At 49.0% G+C, this 19,779-nt stretch overlaps 1 protein-coding gene across 2 annotated transcripts; it reads left to right on the top strand.

Moving 5' to 3' along the window:
- Positions 1-1,605: 1,605 nt before the first annotated feature.
- otud7b (OTU deubiquitinase 7B) lies at positions 1,606-19,441 on the top strand. 2 transcript variants are annotated; one of them, XM_053611156.1, is made up of 12 exons: positions 1,606-1,889; positions 11,388-11,574; positions 12,947-13,120; positions 13,977-14,210; positions 14,830-14,931; positions 15,275-15,402; positions 15,537-15,643; positions 15,768-15,895; positions 16,129-16,278; positions 16,728-16,842; positions 17,396-17,480; positions 17,743-19,441. In XM_053611156.1, the coding sequence occupies exons 2-12, from the start codon at positions 11,490-11,492 to the stop codon at positions 19,156-19,158; spliced, it is 2,724 nt and encodes a 907-aa protein (XP_053467131.1). In that variant the 5' UTR covers positions 1,606-1,889; positions 11,388-11,489; the 3' UTR covers positions 19,159-19,441. The 2 variants fall into 2 exon arrangements, with proteins under 2 accessions (XP_053467131.1, XP_053467132.1); XM_053611157.1 differs by lacking the exon at positions 11,388-11,574.
- The last annotated feature ends 338 nt before the right edge of the window (positions 19,442-19,779 follow it).

The raw sequence follows: 19,779 nt of genomic DNA, 5'->3' as shown, positions 1-19,779 counted from the left end.
AAAGAATTCCCATAGACCTATATTAATAAATGTGAGTCAGTTTTCCATTCATCCTGAGGCAGAGTCGATAGGCCGTGTATCATAGAAACAGCGCTACAGTTAGATGGAATTTAAATAAAATAACTAAATAATAAACATAACATTGATATTAATTGATTGTAATTGCCACAGTTGTCATGTAAGTTATAAAACAAGAAAACAAAGACAAAAGTCATGCAATCATGGTAAGGTATACATCCCACTTCCAGAACCATGGTTATGAAGAACGTACACTATATGGCTAAAAGATGTGGAGTCCTGACCATCACACCCATTCCAGATTCATTCCCTCTTCCTCTTATGATGCGCTCCACTCTTCTGGGAAGGCTTTCCACCGGATTTCGGGGCGTGGCTGTGGGGATTCGGGTTCATTCACAAATGAACAGAAGCATTAGTGAGGTCGAGGTCAGGTGCTGATGATCTGAGGAGACTCCAGTTCCAGGATTGAGGTCAGGGATCTGTACAGGACACTCAAGTTCTTCCAACCTTCACAGCACGTTTTCATGGAGCTCCCTTTGTCATGCTGGAACAGGTTTGGGTTCCTCTTAGTTCCACTGAAGGGAAATTGTAATGCTACAGCATTATACGAAAACGTTCTATACGATGATGTGCTTCTGACCGTTTGCATGTTCTCCCTGGGGTTTCCTCCGCGTACTCCGGTTTCCTCCCCAGTCCAAAGACATGCGTGGTAGGACGATTGGCATGGCTGAAGTGTCTGTAATGTATGAGTGTGAATGTGTATGTGGCTGTGCCCTGCGATGGATCCGGGGTGTATCCCGCCCGCCTTGTGCCCGATGCTCCCTGGAAAGGATTCCGGGTTCCCAGCGACCCTGTCAGATGTGCGGTATAGATGATGGATGGATGGATGGATGGATGGATGTGCTCGACTTTGTGGCAGCAGTTTGGGGAAGAAGAAGAAGAATATATGGGCGTGATGGTCAGGGGTTGTGTATTTGGTAAACCTGGTTAAAGCAAGTGATTTCTCACTATGGTGAGTGGGAAAAGAAACGCCGTTAACCGCTAACTTACATACAGCATCGAAATTTATACCAAATTGGCCAAACACCTCAGAAATACTTGAATACGAACACCTTTAACGTGTTTCAAGAAAGAGTTTTGCGGATTGTTTTTCAGAAAAACAATATATCAGTATTCATTTTTTTTTCCTCCCAAACATTAGCACATGAGATGAATTTAAAAAGTGAACGCAAAACAATTTTACACAAAAATGTATTAATTAATTAATTTATGTATTTTTTAATGTTAACTAAAGGGAGCATCTTGTAGCTCGGGAAGATGCTCATCTCTGAATTCATGCAGTCTGTGTTCATGTTTAATTATTTAAATCTATATCTGATTCAACATCGGATTCTTAAAACCCGCCCCCCTTCCCCTCACCACCACCACCACAGCGGCGTCATGGCGGATGACGTCATGACTAAGTTGGTCCCCGGAAAAAAAAAAACTGTCAATCATAAAGCCATAGGTTTATTAAATCCCAAACCCCGCCCATGTTAAAACATTAAGAGCCAATCACAGAGCACGTACACTGTACATCTCTGCTGTGATTGGTGCGATTCTGTGTCAATCTAAGCGAGCACGGGTGCTGACTGGCTGGTCCGGGACGCTGAGTTTTTCCTCAGATGGGGCGGATTTCATAGTGCCTCGGTTGACATTGTTGTTGTTGTGGGAGTCGGAATGTAGTTTATAGCAAAGCGTCAAGTCGAAGGAGAAAGTACAAGTGCGAGGATTTGGATTAACGCACAGGAGAAGAAGGAACGCGTTTCAGTCCAGAGAGAACTAGGATGGGACCGTGAGGAGGAGGTTTCTACCGGGAGGCCGAGCTGAAGGTAAAGCAGACAACGGAGGAGGCTATCTATGTTAGCTTTACTAGCACCGAGGCTAATAACGGGAGGGACTGACCGGCTAGCTAACTCGAACTCGAAGACAAGCCGTGCTAAGCTTGCTTAACTTATTCAGCACAACGGTTTATAAACCCGAAGTTAAATTAGTCGGTTTAGATAACTCAACAACTCAACAACTCAGCAGAACTCTTGCTAGCTCAAAGAAAGCTAATCCCGTCCGTTTTGACCAACCGGTTAATCTGACTAGCTGTCTGTTGATGTCTAGATAACTTAATAATCCTCAGTGTACAGCTGTAGACATTTCTAGAACCTTTCCCCTTTATCTCTGGCTAATCCCGTTAGATCTCATTGTCTGTTATGACAGCTAGCTGTGTGAGTAAGTCCGAGGAAACTGGGAGAACTTCAAGGTGAAGATGATTTGTAGTCGATATATCGGTATATCACGTCGATATATCGCGGTATTCCGTATCAAGCTCTGACAGAGGTTTATGCGCCTGTATAATCCCAAAGCTCCTGATTATTATGGGATTGAGATGCTCATAGTCGAAAGTATCACGGTTTATCGGTATTAATCGACGACGATTTAAATCGACGGGTGTTTTAGGTCTTTTTGTAAAATCTCGCAGGTATTTATCACGTCACCGTCATGAGGCGGTCGACAGGGCGGCTGCGAGGGAAAGTACGGTCAGTCGTCGCGGTCGGTTTTTCTCTGCGTTTAATCGTTTCCGTGTGAGGAACGAGGGAACGTCTTCGTCCGAAACGCGTCACGTGCGAAGGGTTTTCGGCGTCCGCTGTGAGAGTTTAGGAGACCGGAGCGGGGACGGTACGCAAAACGGACGAGAGTCGTTGGAGTAACGCGGAGACTGACCGTCCAAGCGAAATGTGAAACCGTATCACGTAATACGAACCCCAACCCCGCCCCCCACCGCGATCGTCGTGGCCGAAAATGCTCAATTTCGCTGCGTGTTTTTTTTTTTTTTTTTTCCTTCTTCAAAAGTTGCGATGACTTTCTGTTTTTTAAGATTTATTTTGCAGGAAGCTACTCGAATCGTACGAAATTGTTCCGCACGCTCTTTCACAGTGACGTTTGTCGGTAAACGAGAATCTTCGACGTATGTGAATCGAAGAGGGATTTTGGCTGAACGCAATCCCGAATCTGCGGACAATCCGCGGTACTTTTTTTTTTTAAAAAAATTGCACGCCCCTCGGGACATTGCGGCGTTTGCTTGGTTTTGGCGTTCACTTGTGCGAGTGCGGAATGTCTGCGGGACGGCTGTAAGAGAAAAGAGTACCGTGATTACGTTCTAGCGTTTTTTTATGCTGCTGTGTCATTTAGGAGGAAAAAAAAATCGTAGGTGGTAAAAATTGCTACTCATGGCGATGTCATGATGATCTGCTCGGTCGTTGGTTATACTGCGCCCTGAGTTCAGCACTCAAGCTGTAGATACACCTGCAGAGATCATACGCTATTGAGGATTTAAAAAAATAATCCCCCCCCCTTGCAACCCAACACCTGTACCTTTCCCCGGCTGCGTGTCTGTTGTGGTGTTTAACTCGCCCCGAGCTGATGGTTAGGTAAGGGCGCTCGTGGAAAGCTCTGGGATTATTGGTTGCCACGTGGAGTTCGGTTACATCGGGCCCCTGAATTATTCACCTCTTCATTTACAAGTGCTTTTGTTCGCTCGTTGTTGGGTTTAGGAGCCAAACCCCGAACATGAAAGTAGGGCAAGCAAACAAGAGCTGTTTTTTTTCAAGGCCTGCAGGGCCTCGTTCTTCCTCCGCGTGAGGGGTGGAAATGCATCGCCGCTGATATCGAGCCTGGCTCTGGATTACAGCTGCTTTCTGTGGAACCGGCCTGGTTGGTACGTGGAGAATCATATAACATTGTATAACGTTCTGTTATGTAAACTACTTCCTGTTTAGGGTTCGGTCATGTGACCACGACTGAGCTGCGACTTACAAGTCAATCAGGACTCTCTAATGATGTTCCTGCCTTGTTCCAATGTTCTCTCTCTTGCGCGTTCTCTCTCTCCATCTCGCTCTCTCTCTCTCCATGTCTCTCTCTCTCTTACACTCTCTCTGTTTCTGTTGCTCTTGGTCTCTCTCTCTGTCTCTCTCACACACTCTCTCTCTCTCTCTCTCTCTCTCTCTCTCTCACACACACACACTCTTACACACTCTCTCTCACACTCTTGGTCTGTCTCTTTTATACTCTCTCTCTCTCTCTCTCTCTCTCTCTCTCTCTCTCTCTCCCCCCCCCCTCTGTTTGATAAAAGTCTCTGTCCCTCCCGAGCTGATTGAGCGTATCTCCCTCTGGTCCATGTGGTTGAGCGAGTATTAAAATTTAACTCGGCGCTCCGTCTCCTCCAGCTCCTATGAACAGCTGTAGAGTAAGTACGAGTCCGTATCGTTTACCGAGAGCCGGGTCTAACCGGGTTTAACCGGGTCTAACCGGAGCCAACACGTTCCCTTTGGAGTGTTCTGCTCTACGAGCCCCAGCCTAATAAATACTAGACGAGACCCCGGCCCTGAGGCGGAGAACGCACCGGACACGAGCGCGAACAGGCGCGGTCACGGACCACGAGACTGCGGTTCGTCACCCATCTTCCTGACTTCCTTCCTGTTCTTTCCTTCATAATTTTTCTTTCTGATCTTTTCTTTCGCTCTTATACGTTTTCTCACGCTCCTTAAGCTGCGTTTCAGCAGTTTCTAAGCAGCACCTCCACCCAGCCATTACATCTCCCGTGTAGGCGAGTGTGTGTGTGTGTGTGTGTGTGTGTGTGTGTGAGAAAATGAAGTGACCCACCCAAGGCACAGCTCTGTAATCTCTCTCTTTCTCACTTTCTCTCTGTGTCTCACTTTCTCTCTCTCTCTCTCTCTCTCTCTCTCTCTCTCTCTCCCTCTCTCTCTCTCTGTCTCGCTCTCTCTGTCCCCCTCACACACTCTCTCTGTCTCTTTCGTTGTTTCTTCGTCACGTCGTACAGAAACACTACGCACCCGCGCATGTAATCATTCGCGTCAAAGGGTCGGCCGTATTGAACCGGGTAACGCCGCCCTATACACAAACACGAGCTGTGGATTTTCTGGATAAAAAGCACAATAACATTTACATTCCTCAAGCCATTTCACCGGTTTATGATCTACATGGAGAACAAAAAAGTTCCGTCTCCAGTTACTCAGTTCCTAACGTAATATAACGTAATGTACGTTGTTTATCTTTTCTTGTGCTTCAGGTCAGAATTCTGTTAACAAAGCTCGTCCTTTTTTTTTTAAATATTGAAAAAAATCCAAATAGGGCATCTTTAAGTGATGATATTAGACCATCGCTGTACCAAAATCGTCAAATACAGATCAGATACGAGATGCTGGCAGTCCGTCCGATTTCTGTGTTTTATTAGCAGTAAAAGGAGACAGATTTACTCTAAAACAGACAATCCCAAAGATCCTCTCTCTCTCTCTCTCTCTCTCTCTCTCTCTCTCTCTCTCTCTGTCTCTCTCTTTCTTTCTGAGTGCTGAAAGATGAGGAGATGATGATGATGATGAGTGTCTGATCTCAGCAGCTCTGCACACTCAGACAGCGGTGAATAAAGTGAGCTCTGGTTGCTGGACCTCGGCCAGGCGGATGATGACAGTGAAAGTCTCGCTGTCGGACTCAGCAGCAGCGAGAGAGAGAGGGGGAAGGGGGGGAGAGACAGTCGGAGAGAGTGGGGGAGAGAGAGAGAGAGTTCCAGAAACTTGAGTCCCACACTCAAGCACTACATTACCCATCATGCACAGGTGTTACTCTGTGTGTTTAGTATGAAGGCAGCGTGGCTGAGCCGGTGCTCTCGGGGAAACGCCCACACTGAACTCGTTCATGAGTGTGACTCCAGAAGAGAATTACTCCCGGATCTGCTTCGTCCTTTCGTTCCAGTCTGTAAAACGTCACTTCGCCTTGCCGACCCGCGCATTCACAGCGTATTTATAAACGTAAAGACCTTTTACAGTCTCTCCTGCGTGCTTTATTCTGAGTTCACCCTGAGCTCTGTCTCTCTCAAAACTTTCCGCTGTCGTCGTGATCGTTGTCATGAACCACGTCTAAAACGGAGAACTCTCTCGCCAGGTTTAAAGGTGACCGTCCCGGATATTTCTATCCGTTTGTAAAATAAACGGACGAAAAAAACACGAGAAGATTGCAGAATTCTGTTTGACGTTTTTGGAAGGAGTCTCCAGTGTCGGTTGTTTTGTTTAGGATACTCAAATGAATATTTTGATCAAAAATGAAAGATTTAAGTCAATGGTGCGGTGACATCACACGGCCTGAAGTAACGCCAAGCGTCGTGAAGCCGAAGCCTCTGTTTGATCCGCCACATTCCAGAAACTTCCCCCGGAGCCGTGTTTATCAGCAGGAACGCGGGGGGCGGGGGGAGGGGGGCAGGGGGAGGGGGGGACTTCTCCTGCATGTGGTGTTTGTAGTAATTAAACTGAGCGTGTTCTACCCGAAGGGAAGCGGCGAGGAAGCAGAAAATCTCATTAAGTGTCGCTTGCGTTCTCCTGAGCGTTACGTAACGGAGGCTGAGGTTTTCTTCAGGAGTCGTCCGAGGACACTTTGCACATAACGTAAAAAAAAAAGTTCTTCGCTCGCGGGTGGCCCAGAGCCGAAAACGTCTCCGTAGAACTCTTTGGTTCTGTGGTCAGAGATGAAGAGGACCCAATCGGTATCAGTTTAAAACTACAGACGGTCCAGTACGGCTTTTTTTTTCTTTTCTGATCCCAGTGCAGAAGTTTCAGTTGATATCGACATCCGTCTGATGTTTATTTTCCTTCACTAGTTTTAAAACGTAAAGTTTGTCCTTGCGTGGCTTTCAGTACGGATACGTCAGCCTGAAGGTTCTCCGTACGCTGGTGCGCTCGGAAACCATGACGAAATTCACGTTGCGAAGATGTGTATATATATATATATACGCATTCAAAACGGATCGGCCGTTTCGATGACATCATGCTGCACTTCAGCGTCTCGGCAGGTTTCCTGTCCAACCAATCACGCTCTAGAATCTGAAGTGTCCCGCCCCCAATGTTATAAAAACCCCACGGTAGTAACCGTTGGGTACAGCTTAGCCCGGGGCTGTGAGGTAAACTAAACGCCGTCGGTTGTTTAAAAAAGGGGGCGGGGAGAGGGAGGAGGAGCCACTCGATATGTCGAGTCATCTGCAAGAAGTGAACGAAAGCCGGCGTGTGATTTGGGTTGTTGAAACAAATCCGACGCGCGAACGAAACGGAAGGATCCGTTCGGCTCCGATTCGGTCTCTGGTTTGAAAGTTTATAAACCTGTCGTGAGTCAGCACCAGAGCGTGCGCGAGAGCGTGCGCGAGAGCGTGCGAGAGAGCGTGCGAGAGAGCGTGCGAGAGAGAGCTGACGATGAATTGGAGGAAAAAAGGAAACGAAGGGGTCGGATGGACGAGTGACTCTGATCCAGTTGTTTATTTTGGTGGAGGTGGGCGGAGCTCTGTTTATGAACCCAGACCTGTCGTTTTGCACAGTGATAAACTGCTGCTTTAACACAATGCCAAGCCTTTTAATCACCACACACACACACACACACACACACACACACACACACACAGAGAGGATTTATGAGGTTCAGAGGTCACAGTGTTGAGTTCTGTGTGTGTTCATGACTGTGATGAAAACAGCGGGGACAAGAGGTGAGCTCTCTTTACCTCCGCTGTAGAGCGATAGAATACATCACACACGCGCACACAGTCAGACAGACAGGCGCACACACACACACAGACACACACACACACACACAGACAGGCAGACGTGACTCAGTTCCTGTAGACAGGTTGGTTTGGAGCAGAGGGGAAGTCCAGTCCGCACGGAGCGTACCGTTTCCGTCTCTCTGCCACATTGTGCTCCGTTTTGTTTGGCTGGATTCCTCTGCGTTGTGAAAACCAGGGCACGCTGTTTACCTCCGCAACGCAAACACAACTCCGCTTCTAATCTACACACACGTTGTTCAGCACACTGTTATTTCACTGTGAACCTTTCACACCGTAATAACACAACAACAGGAAAACCCGCCCCATTTACCAGCGTGAAGTCTGCGCCAGAACCAAGCTAAAGATCATCGCCACGTTCCTTCTCACACGCTACGCTGACGTTAAGTTCTTTCTTCTCTTACAGGTACCCCTCATGTCGCGTTTAAACCTGGCCAAAGGTCCGTTTTGTGTTCCGGACTCTAGACGAGTACGTAAGGCCAGAGTAATTCGATTCGAGACGCGGCTCATGACGACGGTCAAGACGACAGCGGAGCTCACCGTGCGTGAAATCTCTGAACGTCTTACAGGAACCCGGCGGACAGGATGTTTCGGCTCTAGCGGACGCCGTTTTTAATACGTCACGTCGATCTTACGTATGTTACCGACGTCATGAAATGCAATAAGGTCACGTCTTAGACGCCGAAGCGACTGTACGTCGCTCCGGATTAAGGAACATCTGCCGAACGCAGTGAACGTTTTGCTTCGCTGTGAATGAAACGCGCTAACGAAACGCTGTACTGCCGTAAACCCAAACCGGCCCCGTCTGTTCCTCTTTTCTCTTCTCCCTTTTTAGACTTCGCTTCAAGTGGTGTTATTTTTAGGCTCGGGCTATTTTTGGCTGTCGACGAGGCTTTTCTGAAGTCATCACGCCGCTGATAAAGAGCTTAAATGGCCCACGGAGGTTCATGGCGAGAACGACTCATCGGGATGACGTCAGCCGTATTCATCCCCCTTTCCGAAACTCATCCGAGTCACTGCTCCTCCTGGTTAGAATAAACGCAGCAGAAAAAGACAGGGACGTGTGGAGTAAGTATTAGACGTGTACAGGGTTTCGGTCTGGACGTGACGAAAAGCATTTCACTTCCTTTATTAACTTTGCCGTCGTTTAGCGGTAAAATCCTCTTTAGTAGGCGGGGGAGTTCTCTCTCACAGGTCTACTCCAGTGGTCACGGACCCTGTTCCCGGAGATCTTCCTTCCTGAAGACTTTCACGCCGCTCTCACGCCATCTCGAAATTCCCGACGTATTTTCAAACGGATCTTCGAATCGACTCAATTCGATTCAATCGATTCAAACGAGGGATCTTCCGACTCGTACCACCTGACCGCTCCGACGTCGCGCGGAAACGCTCGGAACGGTGGCGGCTTCGGCGGTACGAGTCGGAAGATCCCTCGTTCCCAAGCTGCGAATTGTACGAGGACGTGAACGCGTCGTACAGGTAACCACGACGTGGCGTGAACGCAGCATGCGGCGTAATCCGAGCGCAGTCGTGCACACCTGACCATCTAATCGTCGCCTTACGGAGATCTCGATCGGATAAAACGGGTGTGTTCGATTTCGGAGAACCGCTGCGGTGTACGGAGGAATGAACACGTGCCGTTTTTGGAAACGTGACCGCGAGTCTGGTTCGGTACACGACCCCATCGCTGATTATTTTCCCACCACAGCATGACGCCGAGTGTTCTAGTCCGTTATTTTTAATAGCAGATCTAACGCGGACGCGTGTCTAGACGTGGCGATGCCGGGGAGATCACGTCACGGTGCCACTTTAAGAAAATGACGCGTGGTGTCTCGGACACCCCCTAACCCAAGTCCCCCCCTCCAGTTTCCATCCCTGTTCCTGTCTGATATTAATCACAGTCTTCTCTTGAATTAGTCGGGGTTTTCCCTTTCACATGCCCGCTAGTAAACTCTCGAACGGGTGTCGAAATGACCTCATGACTGATGACTGAATGTCTTATTAGCACACTTAGCGTCCTTGAGATGTTTAGTTTCTCTTAGCCGAGCCGGTCTCCTTTAAGAGCAGGCGGTGAAGATCCGGCCGGTGGTGATGGACGGTGCTGGAGACGTGACTCACTGCAGTGTTCTCGCAGGTCCGGGCCCTGGAGGCTCTCTTCAGCTTCACAAGGCAGTATTAGTGCTTGGCCCAGTTTAGAGCTGTGTGTGTGTGTGTGTGTGTGTGTGTGTGTGTGTGTGTGTGTATATATATATATGGAGATCAAACACGAGGTCTCCGAGGTTCTAGATTTCTGCACGCAGCCATCGACAGCGATGACGCCGGCGCTCTGAGGAAAACGTTTTGTTTTTGATATCGAATAAAATAATAAACGCAAGACGAACAGCGTTATTTTCTGATAATGACAATGAGAGAGGGTTTGTTTTTTTTTTTTTTGCTTCCTTGGATGATTGTTTTGTAAGCAGGCCAGCGTCCGTATGTAGTCGTCCTCCTCGCTCCACCCACGTGCCGCTTCCAGATGATGAGTCACGAGTTGTCGGTCTGTAGACCAATGCGGCGCACGTTGTGCTCAGAAACCAACGAGGAGCTCGAGCTCGTATCCGTATTCGGATTTCAACCCGGAGTGGGCGTGGCCTAAATCGGACCGCTTCTGGCTCTGACAGTTCCTCGACCTCATCTACGTTACTGACCAGGCAGTTACTAAGGATGAACGAATGAATGCTCTGTGATCATTTATTTAATTATGCACGTCTGTTGTGTATATTTCTTTCTTTTTGAGTCCTGATGTTCACCTCTAGTCTCGACCAGATCGATTTTCTGGCACGCTGTAAAACAAGGAGGATGGTCCCAGTCTTCATGTCCGTTTAGAACCTGTTCCCTTCTTTCCTGAATAACACGTCTGTATCACGTCCCCGAGTTCCCCGTGAATTCCGATTCGAATTTTAACGACGTCCCGTAGCCGCTCGCGTCGCAGATTTTTCGGGAGTTTTTAGTGCGGTCATATGTCCGGTGACGTATAGATATATAATGACCGAACGTCCTTCAGAGACGCGTCCTCGAGGAGACTCTTCGTCGATTTAGCGAGCGGTTTCCAGCGTTACGGACGCGTCATTCGACCTCGTATCGGTTCGCGTTAACTCTACAGGTTAAACACCGGGTCATGTGACCTTACAGGAAGAGAGCAGGCCCTGTTTTATACAGTACCATGTTACAGGCAAAGCAGCAAATCCGGACGATCGGCTCGAGCGAGATCTCCGATCAGTTCTAAGACTTTCCCCCACTCGCAGACGGCGAGGTCATTTAGTCTTCTTTCTTTTTTCATTTTGAAAAAGTTTGATGTCATTTTCGTAGAAAAGATTAAAAAAAAATAGCCCTGGACTTTCTGGACTTTGTAGTAAACTGCGGAAACTATATAGATTTACGTCTGGCCGTGTCTAACGCAGCGCTCTCTCTCTCTCTCTCTCTCTCTCTCTCTCTCTCTCGCTTTCGCTCTCTTGCTCTCAATCTCTCTCTCTCTCTCTCTTTCACTCTCTCTCTCTTGCTCTCTCGCTCTCTCTCTCTTGCTCTCTCATGCTCTCTCTCGCGCGCTCTCTCTCTCTCTCTCTCACTCTCACTCTCTCTCTCTTGCTCTCTCATGCTCTCTCTCTCTCTTGCTCTCTCTCACACTCTCTTGTTCTCTCACGCACTCGCTCTCTCTCTCTCTCTCTCTCTCTCTGTGCCTCTGTAGGTGTTGTTGTAGCGTTGTTGATCGTGGGCTGTAGGAGAATCGCTCTCCTGTTCATTTCCGCTGCCCCGATGTCCCCCTGCAGCGCAGTCACTTCATGATCACATGACCCTGGATATGGACGCAGTCCTGTCCGACTTTGTCCGCTCTACAGGAGCCGAACCCGGACTGGCCAGAGACCTACTGGAGGGTGAGACTCGTAAACTTGCACACTTTGTTTCCCCACCAATCTTTATATTAGTTTTGCCGTGAGATAAAAAAAACTATAAACCTTTTCGTTTATTTAAAAAACAAACAAAAAAAAAAACAAGAGGGTCAAAAAACCTGTAAATTATCCAGCGATGTCTTCAAGATAAAGAAAATATAATGCAGCTTAAGAAATATATTATATGTATATTTTTTAAAGATGGCTGCAAGCAGCGATTAAGGGACCAAGCACTTTCTGGCCATGCCCCTCGGCAACAGAGGAAGGCCACAAAGCCATTGGGACCGTCTGCACTGCACGTTTTCTCTTGACGTTATGGTAAATACAACGGCGGTACACAGTCGAGCCTGAGATTCTGCCTCATTTCCTGGTTTCCGTAACAAGTTGCAAACGACACCGACGTTAGGTCATGTTGCTAAACGTGTGCCGACACAGGCCGAGAAACGGCCTCGCTTCCTGTTCAGCGACTTCACCGTCAGATTCATTTGCACGTTACGGACGAAGCGTCCCACGTAGGAAAAATCTGAGAAATGTGGTTTTGTTCGGGTCGGACTGACGATTCTGGTTTTGTTTGTTTTGTGTAAAAGGCCGACTTCTGGTTCGGCGAATCAGGAATCCGTCAGGTCAGGAACACACAGGAAACAAAGAGAGAGAAGAATTGATTCCACGTTCAAAAGTTTCGAAAGTCACGTGCTGTTTCAGTCGTCTGTGAACTCTAGTGCCGCGTCAAGGCGAGTTTGGACGAACGTTTTGCTCACGTTTGTGCCGCGTGTGAAACAGATTCACTGTGGGTTGGTGTCGCGATCCCAATCTCGCGATGATCGGACAACGTTTGTAGGTGAAGAAGAAGTGGGGGGGGGGAACAGGTTTTTGTTCTAATGCAAAATGGTGGAAATCCATCGAACCCAAAGAATCACGTTTGTACAACGCTGTTTTCTGCATTTCTACGAGTTATTATTGAAGAATAGGAGGAAGAAGAAAAAGAAGATAACCTTCCACTATGAAGTGGGTCCTTATGCACATTCGGTGCTTGGCCCCTAAAAAAAGAAAAGACTTGCTCACTATTTCACTATATCTTAATAATAATAATAATAATAATAAATCTATTTTTAGATGCATCGTGATTCTCTTTTAAAGGGTTTGGTATCAGTGTGTCGCCTAATCCTGACCCAGGGGGTGGGGTTCCTGACAACTGGTGTAAAAAAAACAACAAGTTAAAGTTCCAGCGTTGAGGATCATCACACGATCATGAAGCACGTTAAGTTTAAACTCGGACAGAGCGCCGTTCGCGTGCTCGGGGGTTAAATCAGCGCTCAGACGTGTTCACGTGAGTTGTTTGTTTTTCGCACCCCCTCAGGTAAGAACTGGGACCTGACGGCCGCCCTGAGCGATTTCGAGCAGCTGAGGCAGGTGCATGCTGGGAGTCTGTCCTACTCGTTTCCGGAGGAGAGGGAACAGGCACTGACGGAGCACAAGGACATGACGAGAGTGGGACGGCCGCTGCTGCACCGGCAGGACGACATGGTACAAGGTGAAGCCTCGCTGCACTCGGACACGCCCCGGCACTCTGTGTGTGTGTGTGTGTGTGTGTGTGTGTGTGTGTGTGTGTGTACATGAAAATTAGACATGGTCTTAATTTTCTAATAATGTTTGAGACCCACCCAACTGGCTTTAAATGCCCGAATTTTCAAACGTCCAATCAGGTTGTGATTTTTCAGGAGGCGGGGTTTGTCGTTATCCTAACTTTCTTTCTAGCTACGTGATCAGAAGCAAATCTGCGACAACGACATTCTCAAAACGAGAGCTTTTAGTCATGCTGTGGACTCTTTCTTTCGCACAACAGATAATCCAGGTTTAATCCCGAGTTCATTTAAAACACCGCCGCCGTGCTGTATAATTAATAAACAAAGACGGGGATTAAGGAAGACTCATCACTCGGGACTCGTTTAAAGCAGCGTTAAACCCATACATTCCTAAGAGTGCCAGGCGAAGGCCAGTCGGACCGGTCTGTCTCACTGCCACCGGTAACGTTAAAGCCGAACTCCGCCCTGAAGCACATTAAATGTGGCTGTACTGAAATATTTCTGCAGTCTTGGTGCTGGACTCAAAGTCCCAGAATGCAGTACAGCTATGGTGTATGACGCCTCGGGTCGCGATCTACAGGACGAGTTGAAGCCTTGGAAGCTGGAAGGACTAAAGCGCTGCCGCATCGCTCTCTTTTAGTCAGAGATGAAGCGAGAGAAGACGCAGACTCATTGCAAAAGAAATCCTGCATCACGTTTATGTTCATTCTAAAGATTAGGACGGATTTTTTCCGTCCTTGAATAGCGCCGCGCGTGTGATGAATGTAACCGGTGAGTGTCTTGTGTCCACGTGTCGAACTGCAGCCACAGAGAAGCGTCTATCTCGAGGGATCTCTCACGCCAGTTCCACCATCGTGTCTCTGGCTCGCTCGCACGTGTCCAGCGTAGGAGGCGGTGGCGTCGGCACCGAGATGCTCCTGGACACCCCCGTCTGCACCTTCCAGCTGCCCGACCTCACCGTGTACCGCGACGATTTCCGCGGCTTCGTCGAGCGCGACCTCATCGAGCAGTCCATGATGGTGGCCCTCGAGCACGCAGGTTAGTCTTGTCATTTTATTTCGAGTGTTAAATCTCCTCTGTAACAGGATTCAAAATGAAACCCAAACCGAGTAGAACTCAATTTCAAAAGGCAAATAGTTGAAATCCACGCGCCGCTAGAACGTTTTAAATGGTTCCAGCGTAACGAGAGGATTAGAGATCGCCCGATAATCGAGTTTTACCCTTTATCGAAGCGTTTTTCCATAATCGGATATCGGTTTTATGATATCAGAGCCGCCGATAAATGGCGCCATCTCGTGGGCGTCTTGAGAATTGCGCCATCGCGGGACCGTACCCGAGGGGAGACGAGTCAACAGCAGCGTGCGCAGGTGAACGTATACTTGATTGGCTTTAACGAATCAACTTTATTTAACATAACAGCCATTAATGCACAAATTAGACGTGTTCCATAAACGCTTGACGTGTAGTTTAAGCAGCTCGGCGCTAGGCTTGTAGGGACATGACGCAGTGACGCAGCCGATCGTCTGTGAGCTCGAGTAGCGCTTTCCTCCGAGTCGGTGTTACCCTGCGTGAGCGGCCTTTCGACTGTACCCTGCCCCATTGCTAACCGTCTGTGTAACATTTTCAAAGCGATCCAACACGGCGTCAATGTGTGCAGGTCGGCTAAATTGGTGGACGAAGCTGGGCTCCGGATGCCAGAGTCTGTTGCCCCTGGCTACCAGCGGCGACGGAAACTGCCTCCTTCATGCCGCCTCTCTGGGTGAGTGTACGATCGGTGACTTTGACACACCCCCGAAACGAAAAAGCAGGTGATGAATTCATCTCGGTGCCGGATGGCTGTTGACATCATCTTCAGCACGCAGATGGAGTGCAGGAGTGAATGTTCTGATGTTACGAGTTCTGTCGCTCGTCACAACTCCTTACCTCATTAATCCGGGTTTCATTACAGTCTGAGAGAGAGATATAAATCAGGGTCAGGTGGTTAAAAACAATCCGAGCGGTATATTATAGGAGGTCAGGAGTAAGTGTTATGTGTCAGGAAGAAAAGTCTACTGTTATCTGTTACTGCTAACGTGTTCTCGGATTTGAACGTGACCGTGCAGGCATGTGGGGCTTCCACGATCGAGACCTGATGCTGCGGAAGTCTCTGTACGCCCTGATTGACCACGGCCAGGAGAGAGAGGCGCTGAAGCGCAGGTGGAGGTGGCAGCAGACCATGCAGAACAAAGAGGTGAGGGCTGGGTGTAAACCTGCTGACAGCAGGATCTACATGTTGGAGATTCCATCAGTCAGCTAGGATACTAGAATCTAGGCTAATTGCGGTCGTGTGTTTGTGTGTGTGTGTGTGTGTGTGTGTGTGCGCAGTCCGGGCTGGTGTACACTGAGGAAGAATGGCAGAAGGAGTGGAATGAGCTGTTGAAGTTGGCCTCCAGTGAACCCAGGATACACTACAGCACCAATGGCACCAACGGGTTCGTTTCCCATCACTACTTCCGTTTATTTCAGTCCGTCAGTCTGTTCTCCACTGTCAAACAGGTCATAAGCTAAAGAGTCTGAAGATTTCTTCCTGTCTCTGTGTGTGTTTGTGTCGTGCAGAGCGGAGTCGCAGGAGGAACCCGTGTACGAGAGTCTGGAGGAGTTCCACGTGTTCGTTCTGGCTCATGTGCTCCGACGACCGATAGTCGTGGTGGCCGACACCATGCTGAGAGACTCGGGAGGAGAGGGTAGGAGTCTCTCACACACACACACACACAGAATCTGAGCTACTGCTATAAATCCTTACTCAGGGTTATTATAGACTAAAAGCACAGAAAATGATCAACTGCTGCAATCCGACCAACAAATACACAAACTGTAAAACCAACAAACAAAAACCCAACGTACAGCTGAACTGTCTTCGTACACGTAGCACACACTGTAGATCTTCATGCTAATGTGTCTGGATCGTCTGTTCCAGCCTTCGCCCCGATCCCGTTCGGTGGGATTTATCTACCCCTGGAGGTCCACGCTCACAAGTGTCACCGCTCGCCGCTGGTCCTGGCCTACGATCAGGCGCATTTCTCCGCCCTGGTGTCCATGGAGCAGAAGGACGGTTCCAAAGAGCAAGGTAGGGAGGACGGGTCGTGATGTCAGCCGCCTGACAGGGCGTATTTATAACTGACTTATTTAGTGCAGATCACCTCGCAAGACACTCATGGGCTCAGCAACACCAATTACACGTAGATGAACATTTTCTAAAACGAGTCTGTAAAAGATAAACATCAGCCGAATCACTCCTGACACGCAGCACGGTCGTCAGTCTCGGCAGCGCTGCCGTGTGTGGAGGAGGAAAGTGACTCAGCTACTGCAGAGTCTTTTCTTTTGGTCTGTTTTTGTAGACAACAGTGTGTGGTACAGCGTCATCTGCAAGCTAAATAGATATCTCGAGCCCAAATGCTCATGATTAAATGCACCAGAGTTAATAAAACCGCTATATATCTGAAACACGATTACCCGGAGCCCTGAGGCGAGTGCGCTTAAAGACGACGTAGTGATTAAAGATGTCCTTCCCTGCAGTGGTGATTCCTCTGACCGACTCGGATTATAAGATGCTTCCTGTGCACTTCGCTGTGGATCCAGGCAAGGACTGGGAGTGGGGCAAAGACGACGTGGACAACGTGATGCTCGCCAGGTACCGACTCCGTTTCGTTGTCATAGTCTGGTAGGACGAGTCGCGTTTCTCATCTCGGAGAAATAAGTCTCATCTGTGTCAAAGCGGAACGCTTTTAAAGGGCTCTCATACCACAGCGCCGTCGAGTTCTCCATTCGGATTGGTCAGAAGGTGTTTACAGCTGTTCACAGCTGCTGTAACGTAAGCGAGAACAGGAACTCGTGTCACGGATGTCCACGAGCATTAATTATGATTCGATTTTTTTTTTTTTTTTGCTGTTGTGGTCCAAGAGGAAGGTTGTTGATTAGTTTCTAACTCCTGTCTAGTCACTAACGGAGGTTAGGTTTGAACGCTTGCTCTGAATGGCACACAGATGAAACTGTAAATAACAACAAACAGTAACGAACAGCTGGCTCGTTTATCAAGTCGTGCTTTGTTAGCTGAATTCACATGCTCGTTGGTTATGTATTACTTAATATTAATTATTTATTAAATACGCTGTGTGTGTGTGTGTGTGTGTGTGTGTGTGTGTGTGTGTGTGTGTTTTGGCCTGATGTTTTGTCTCTCTGTTCAGTGTTACTTTATCTCTGGAGGCGAAGCTCCACCTGCTGCACACCTACATGAACGTAACGTGGCTTCCTCTGCCGTGTGAGGTACAGGTGAGCTTCGTACGTGAGATCAACGACAAAAAAATTTGCGTGATATTGACTGTTATTATGAAAGAAGCCGTTTAATGAATATGTTACGGAAGTAGGAACATGTTAGCGTGATCTTACTCGGTTGAAGCTAACAAGCATCCATAGACTTTGATTCCTTCTAACGAATATTTACCTTTTTGAATTATTGAATTATTTTTTTTTTTGCTCAGTCCTTTTGTGTGATTTATTTATTTATTTATTTTATAATTAATTTTTTCGACAGCAAGCACCTCTGGCCCAGCCCGAGTCGCCGACTGCCTCGGCCGGCGAGGACGCCCGTACGCCTCCCGACTCTGGAGAATCCGATAAAGAGTCTGTGAGCAGCAGCTCCAATGGAAACGGGGACAGCAGCGCGACGGGCAGCAGCAGCGGAACGGCGGGTAAATCCTCCAGCTCCTCGAGTTCATCCAGCAGCGGCTCGACCGGAACCATGGGTAAGGAGAAGAACAAGAAGGACAAAGAAAAGGACAAAGATAAAGATAAGAAGAGGGCTGACTCGGTGGCCAACAAGCTGGGCAGCTTCGGTAAGAGTTTGGGCAGCAAGCTGAAGAAGAACGTGGGCGGTTTAATGACGGGAAAAGCCGGGACCGGTGGCTCCGGCAAGCCTGAAGGTGTGGAGAAGGAGAAGAAAAAGGGGTCCCTTCGCGGACACAAAGACAACAAGGACAGCAAAGACGGCTCTCCGTCCGCCCATCCCGGCTCGGAGGACTCCGGCAAAGGCTCGCCGTCCTCGCAGAACGGAAACAGCTCTTCCGAAGGCGACTCGTACAAGTACAGCGCAGACGTAAAGGCGAGTCTGAGCACCCTGCGCGCGGCCATGCAGGGCGAAAGGCGATACATTTTCGCCGGCCTTCTGACCACCAGCGACCGGCAGCCGTACCAGGAAGAGATGATTCAGCGATACCTCGTGGACGCTGAGGAACGTTTCCGTGCAGAGCAGGAGCAGAAAAGGGAGGCTGAGCGCAAAGGGGTGATTAACGGAGCTCAGCCCAAGAAAGAGCCGTCAGAATCCGGCTTCCGGGGCTTTGACGGAAAAGAGGACGCGACAGAAGCACCACATCCTCATTATAACACCCTGAAATCACCCTCTTTTACCCCGTCGCTGTATACAGGAGTCGTGCCCATTCCCAGAGCCACCTTCCTCGAGCACTCGCCCGCGCCGCTCCCCCAGCACCTTCACATTCCCGGCTACATGGAAGCCCGGCGCCAGCTAGCCGGCGGCTCACCGTCCACCTACCCGGGCCTGCCATCCTACGCCACCCTTCCCCGTCACTGCCCCTTGAGCCAAGGCCCTGTCCACGCTCACGCTCATTACCATCCACCCAGCCCTGCCTGTGCAGCGCCTTGCTTCTCGTCCTCTTACGCCCATCAGCAGGACATACCCGAGTTCCACGGCGAGACGGTCGGCGGCGCGTACGCCAACGGCCTGCTGTCGGGACCGGACAGCCGAGGCGGTCCTCCTCCTGTCAGGCACTATTCTCTGGGCAGCGCCGGCGGATTGGCAAACCTGCAGTCGAGCCGGTGCCGAACGCCGAGCTGCAACTATTACGGACATCCAGAAACCTGCAACTACTGCTCGTACTGCTACAGGGAGGAGCTGAAGAGACGAGAAACCGACACAGCCATGCACAGGTTCTAAGGTGGCGCCGTGTTCAACTGGTACCCTGTAGTGCCGTCTTCTCCACGCGAGACTCAGCAGGTCTCAAGCAGGATCTCGCTACAGAATTTCGACAGGCCCTTCCCGTGCCGTCGTGAGGGCACTACGCTCGGTCGACACCGAGGGGATGGGCGCAACGTCAAGAGTCCATACCTCTGTTACTTTTGCAGTGGATTTTAGGCGGTAGATTTGTCGTCGGCGCCATCGTGCCGTTCTTTCTTGCAACACTTCCTGTTTGCGGCGTGGGTGTCGAGGCAGGGTTTTTTTTTTTTTTTTTTTTGAGGTGGGGGGGAGGGGGGCGGGGTGTGTTTGGCACAAACTTGCGCTGCATTGCATAAAGTACATTACATGCAAAATATATACGACACGAAGCACAACCAGAAGATGCACATTTGTACAGCTTCACATTTACAAGATGTTCAGTGACTCTCGGAGGCATGTTGGCAAGCGATGGATCAGATTTAATAAGAACCCATTTCGCCATATGATTCTAGAGAAACTTTTTTTTATTTTATTTTATTTTATTTAACCCGCTCAGATCACCCAGTGTTTTAGCTCCGCCCCAAAGCCATGTCATAACAGGATTCTTCTGAGCGTTGTGCT

The sequence above is a fragment of the Ictalurus furcatus genome, chromosome 23 (genome assembly GCF_023375685.1).
Source record: "Ictalurus furcatus strain D&B chromosome 23, Billie_1.0, whole genome shotgun sequence".
Lineage (NCBI taxonomy): Eukaryota > Metazoa > Chordata > Actinopteri > Siluriformes > Ictaluridae > Ictalurus > Ictalurus furcatus.
The sequence above is the reverse complement of the archived record's forward strand: the minus strand, read 5'-3'. Positions and strand labels throughout refer to the sequence as shown.

Coding starts and splice junctions, on each gene's coding strand:
- otud7b (XM_053611156.1), top strand. CDS start 11,490: ATGACCCTGGATATGGACGCAGTCCTGTCCGACTTTGTCCGCTCTACA. Junction 13,121..13,976: donor GCAGGACGACATGGTACAAG/GTGAAGCCTCGC, acceptor GTCGAACTGCAG/CCACAGAGAAGCGTCTATCT. Junction 15,896..16,128: donor GAGAGACTCGGGAGGAGAGG/GTAGGAGTCTCT, acceptor CGTCTGTTCCAG/CCTTCGCCCCGATCCCGTTC.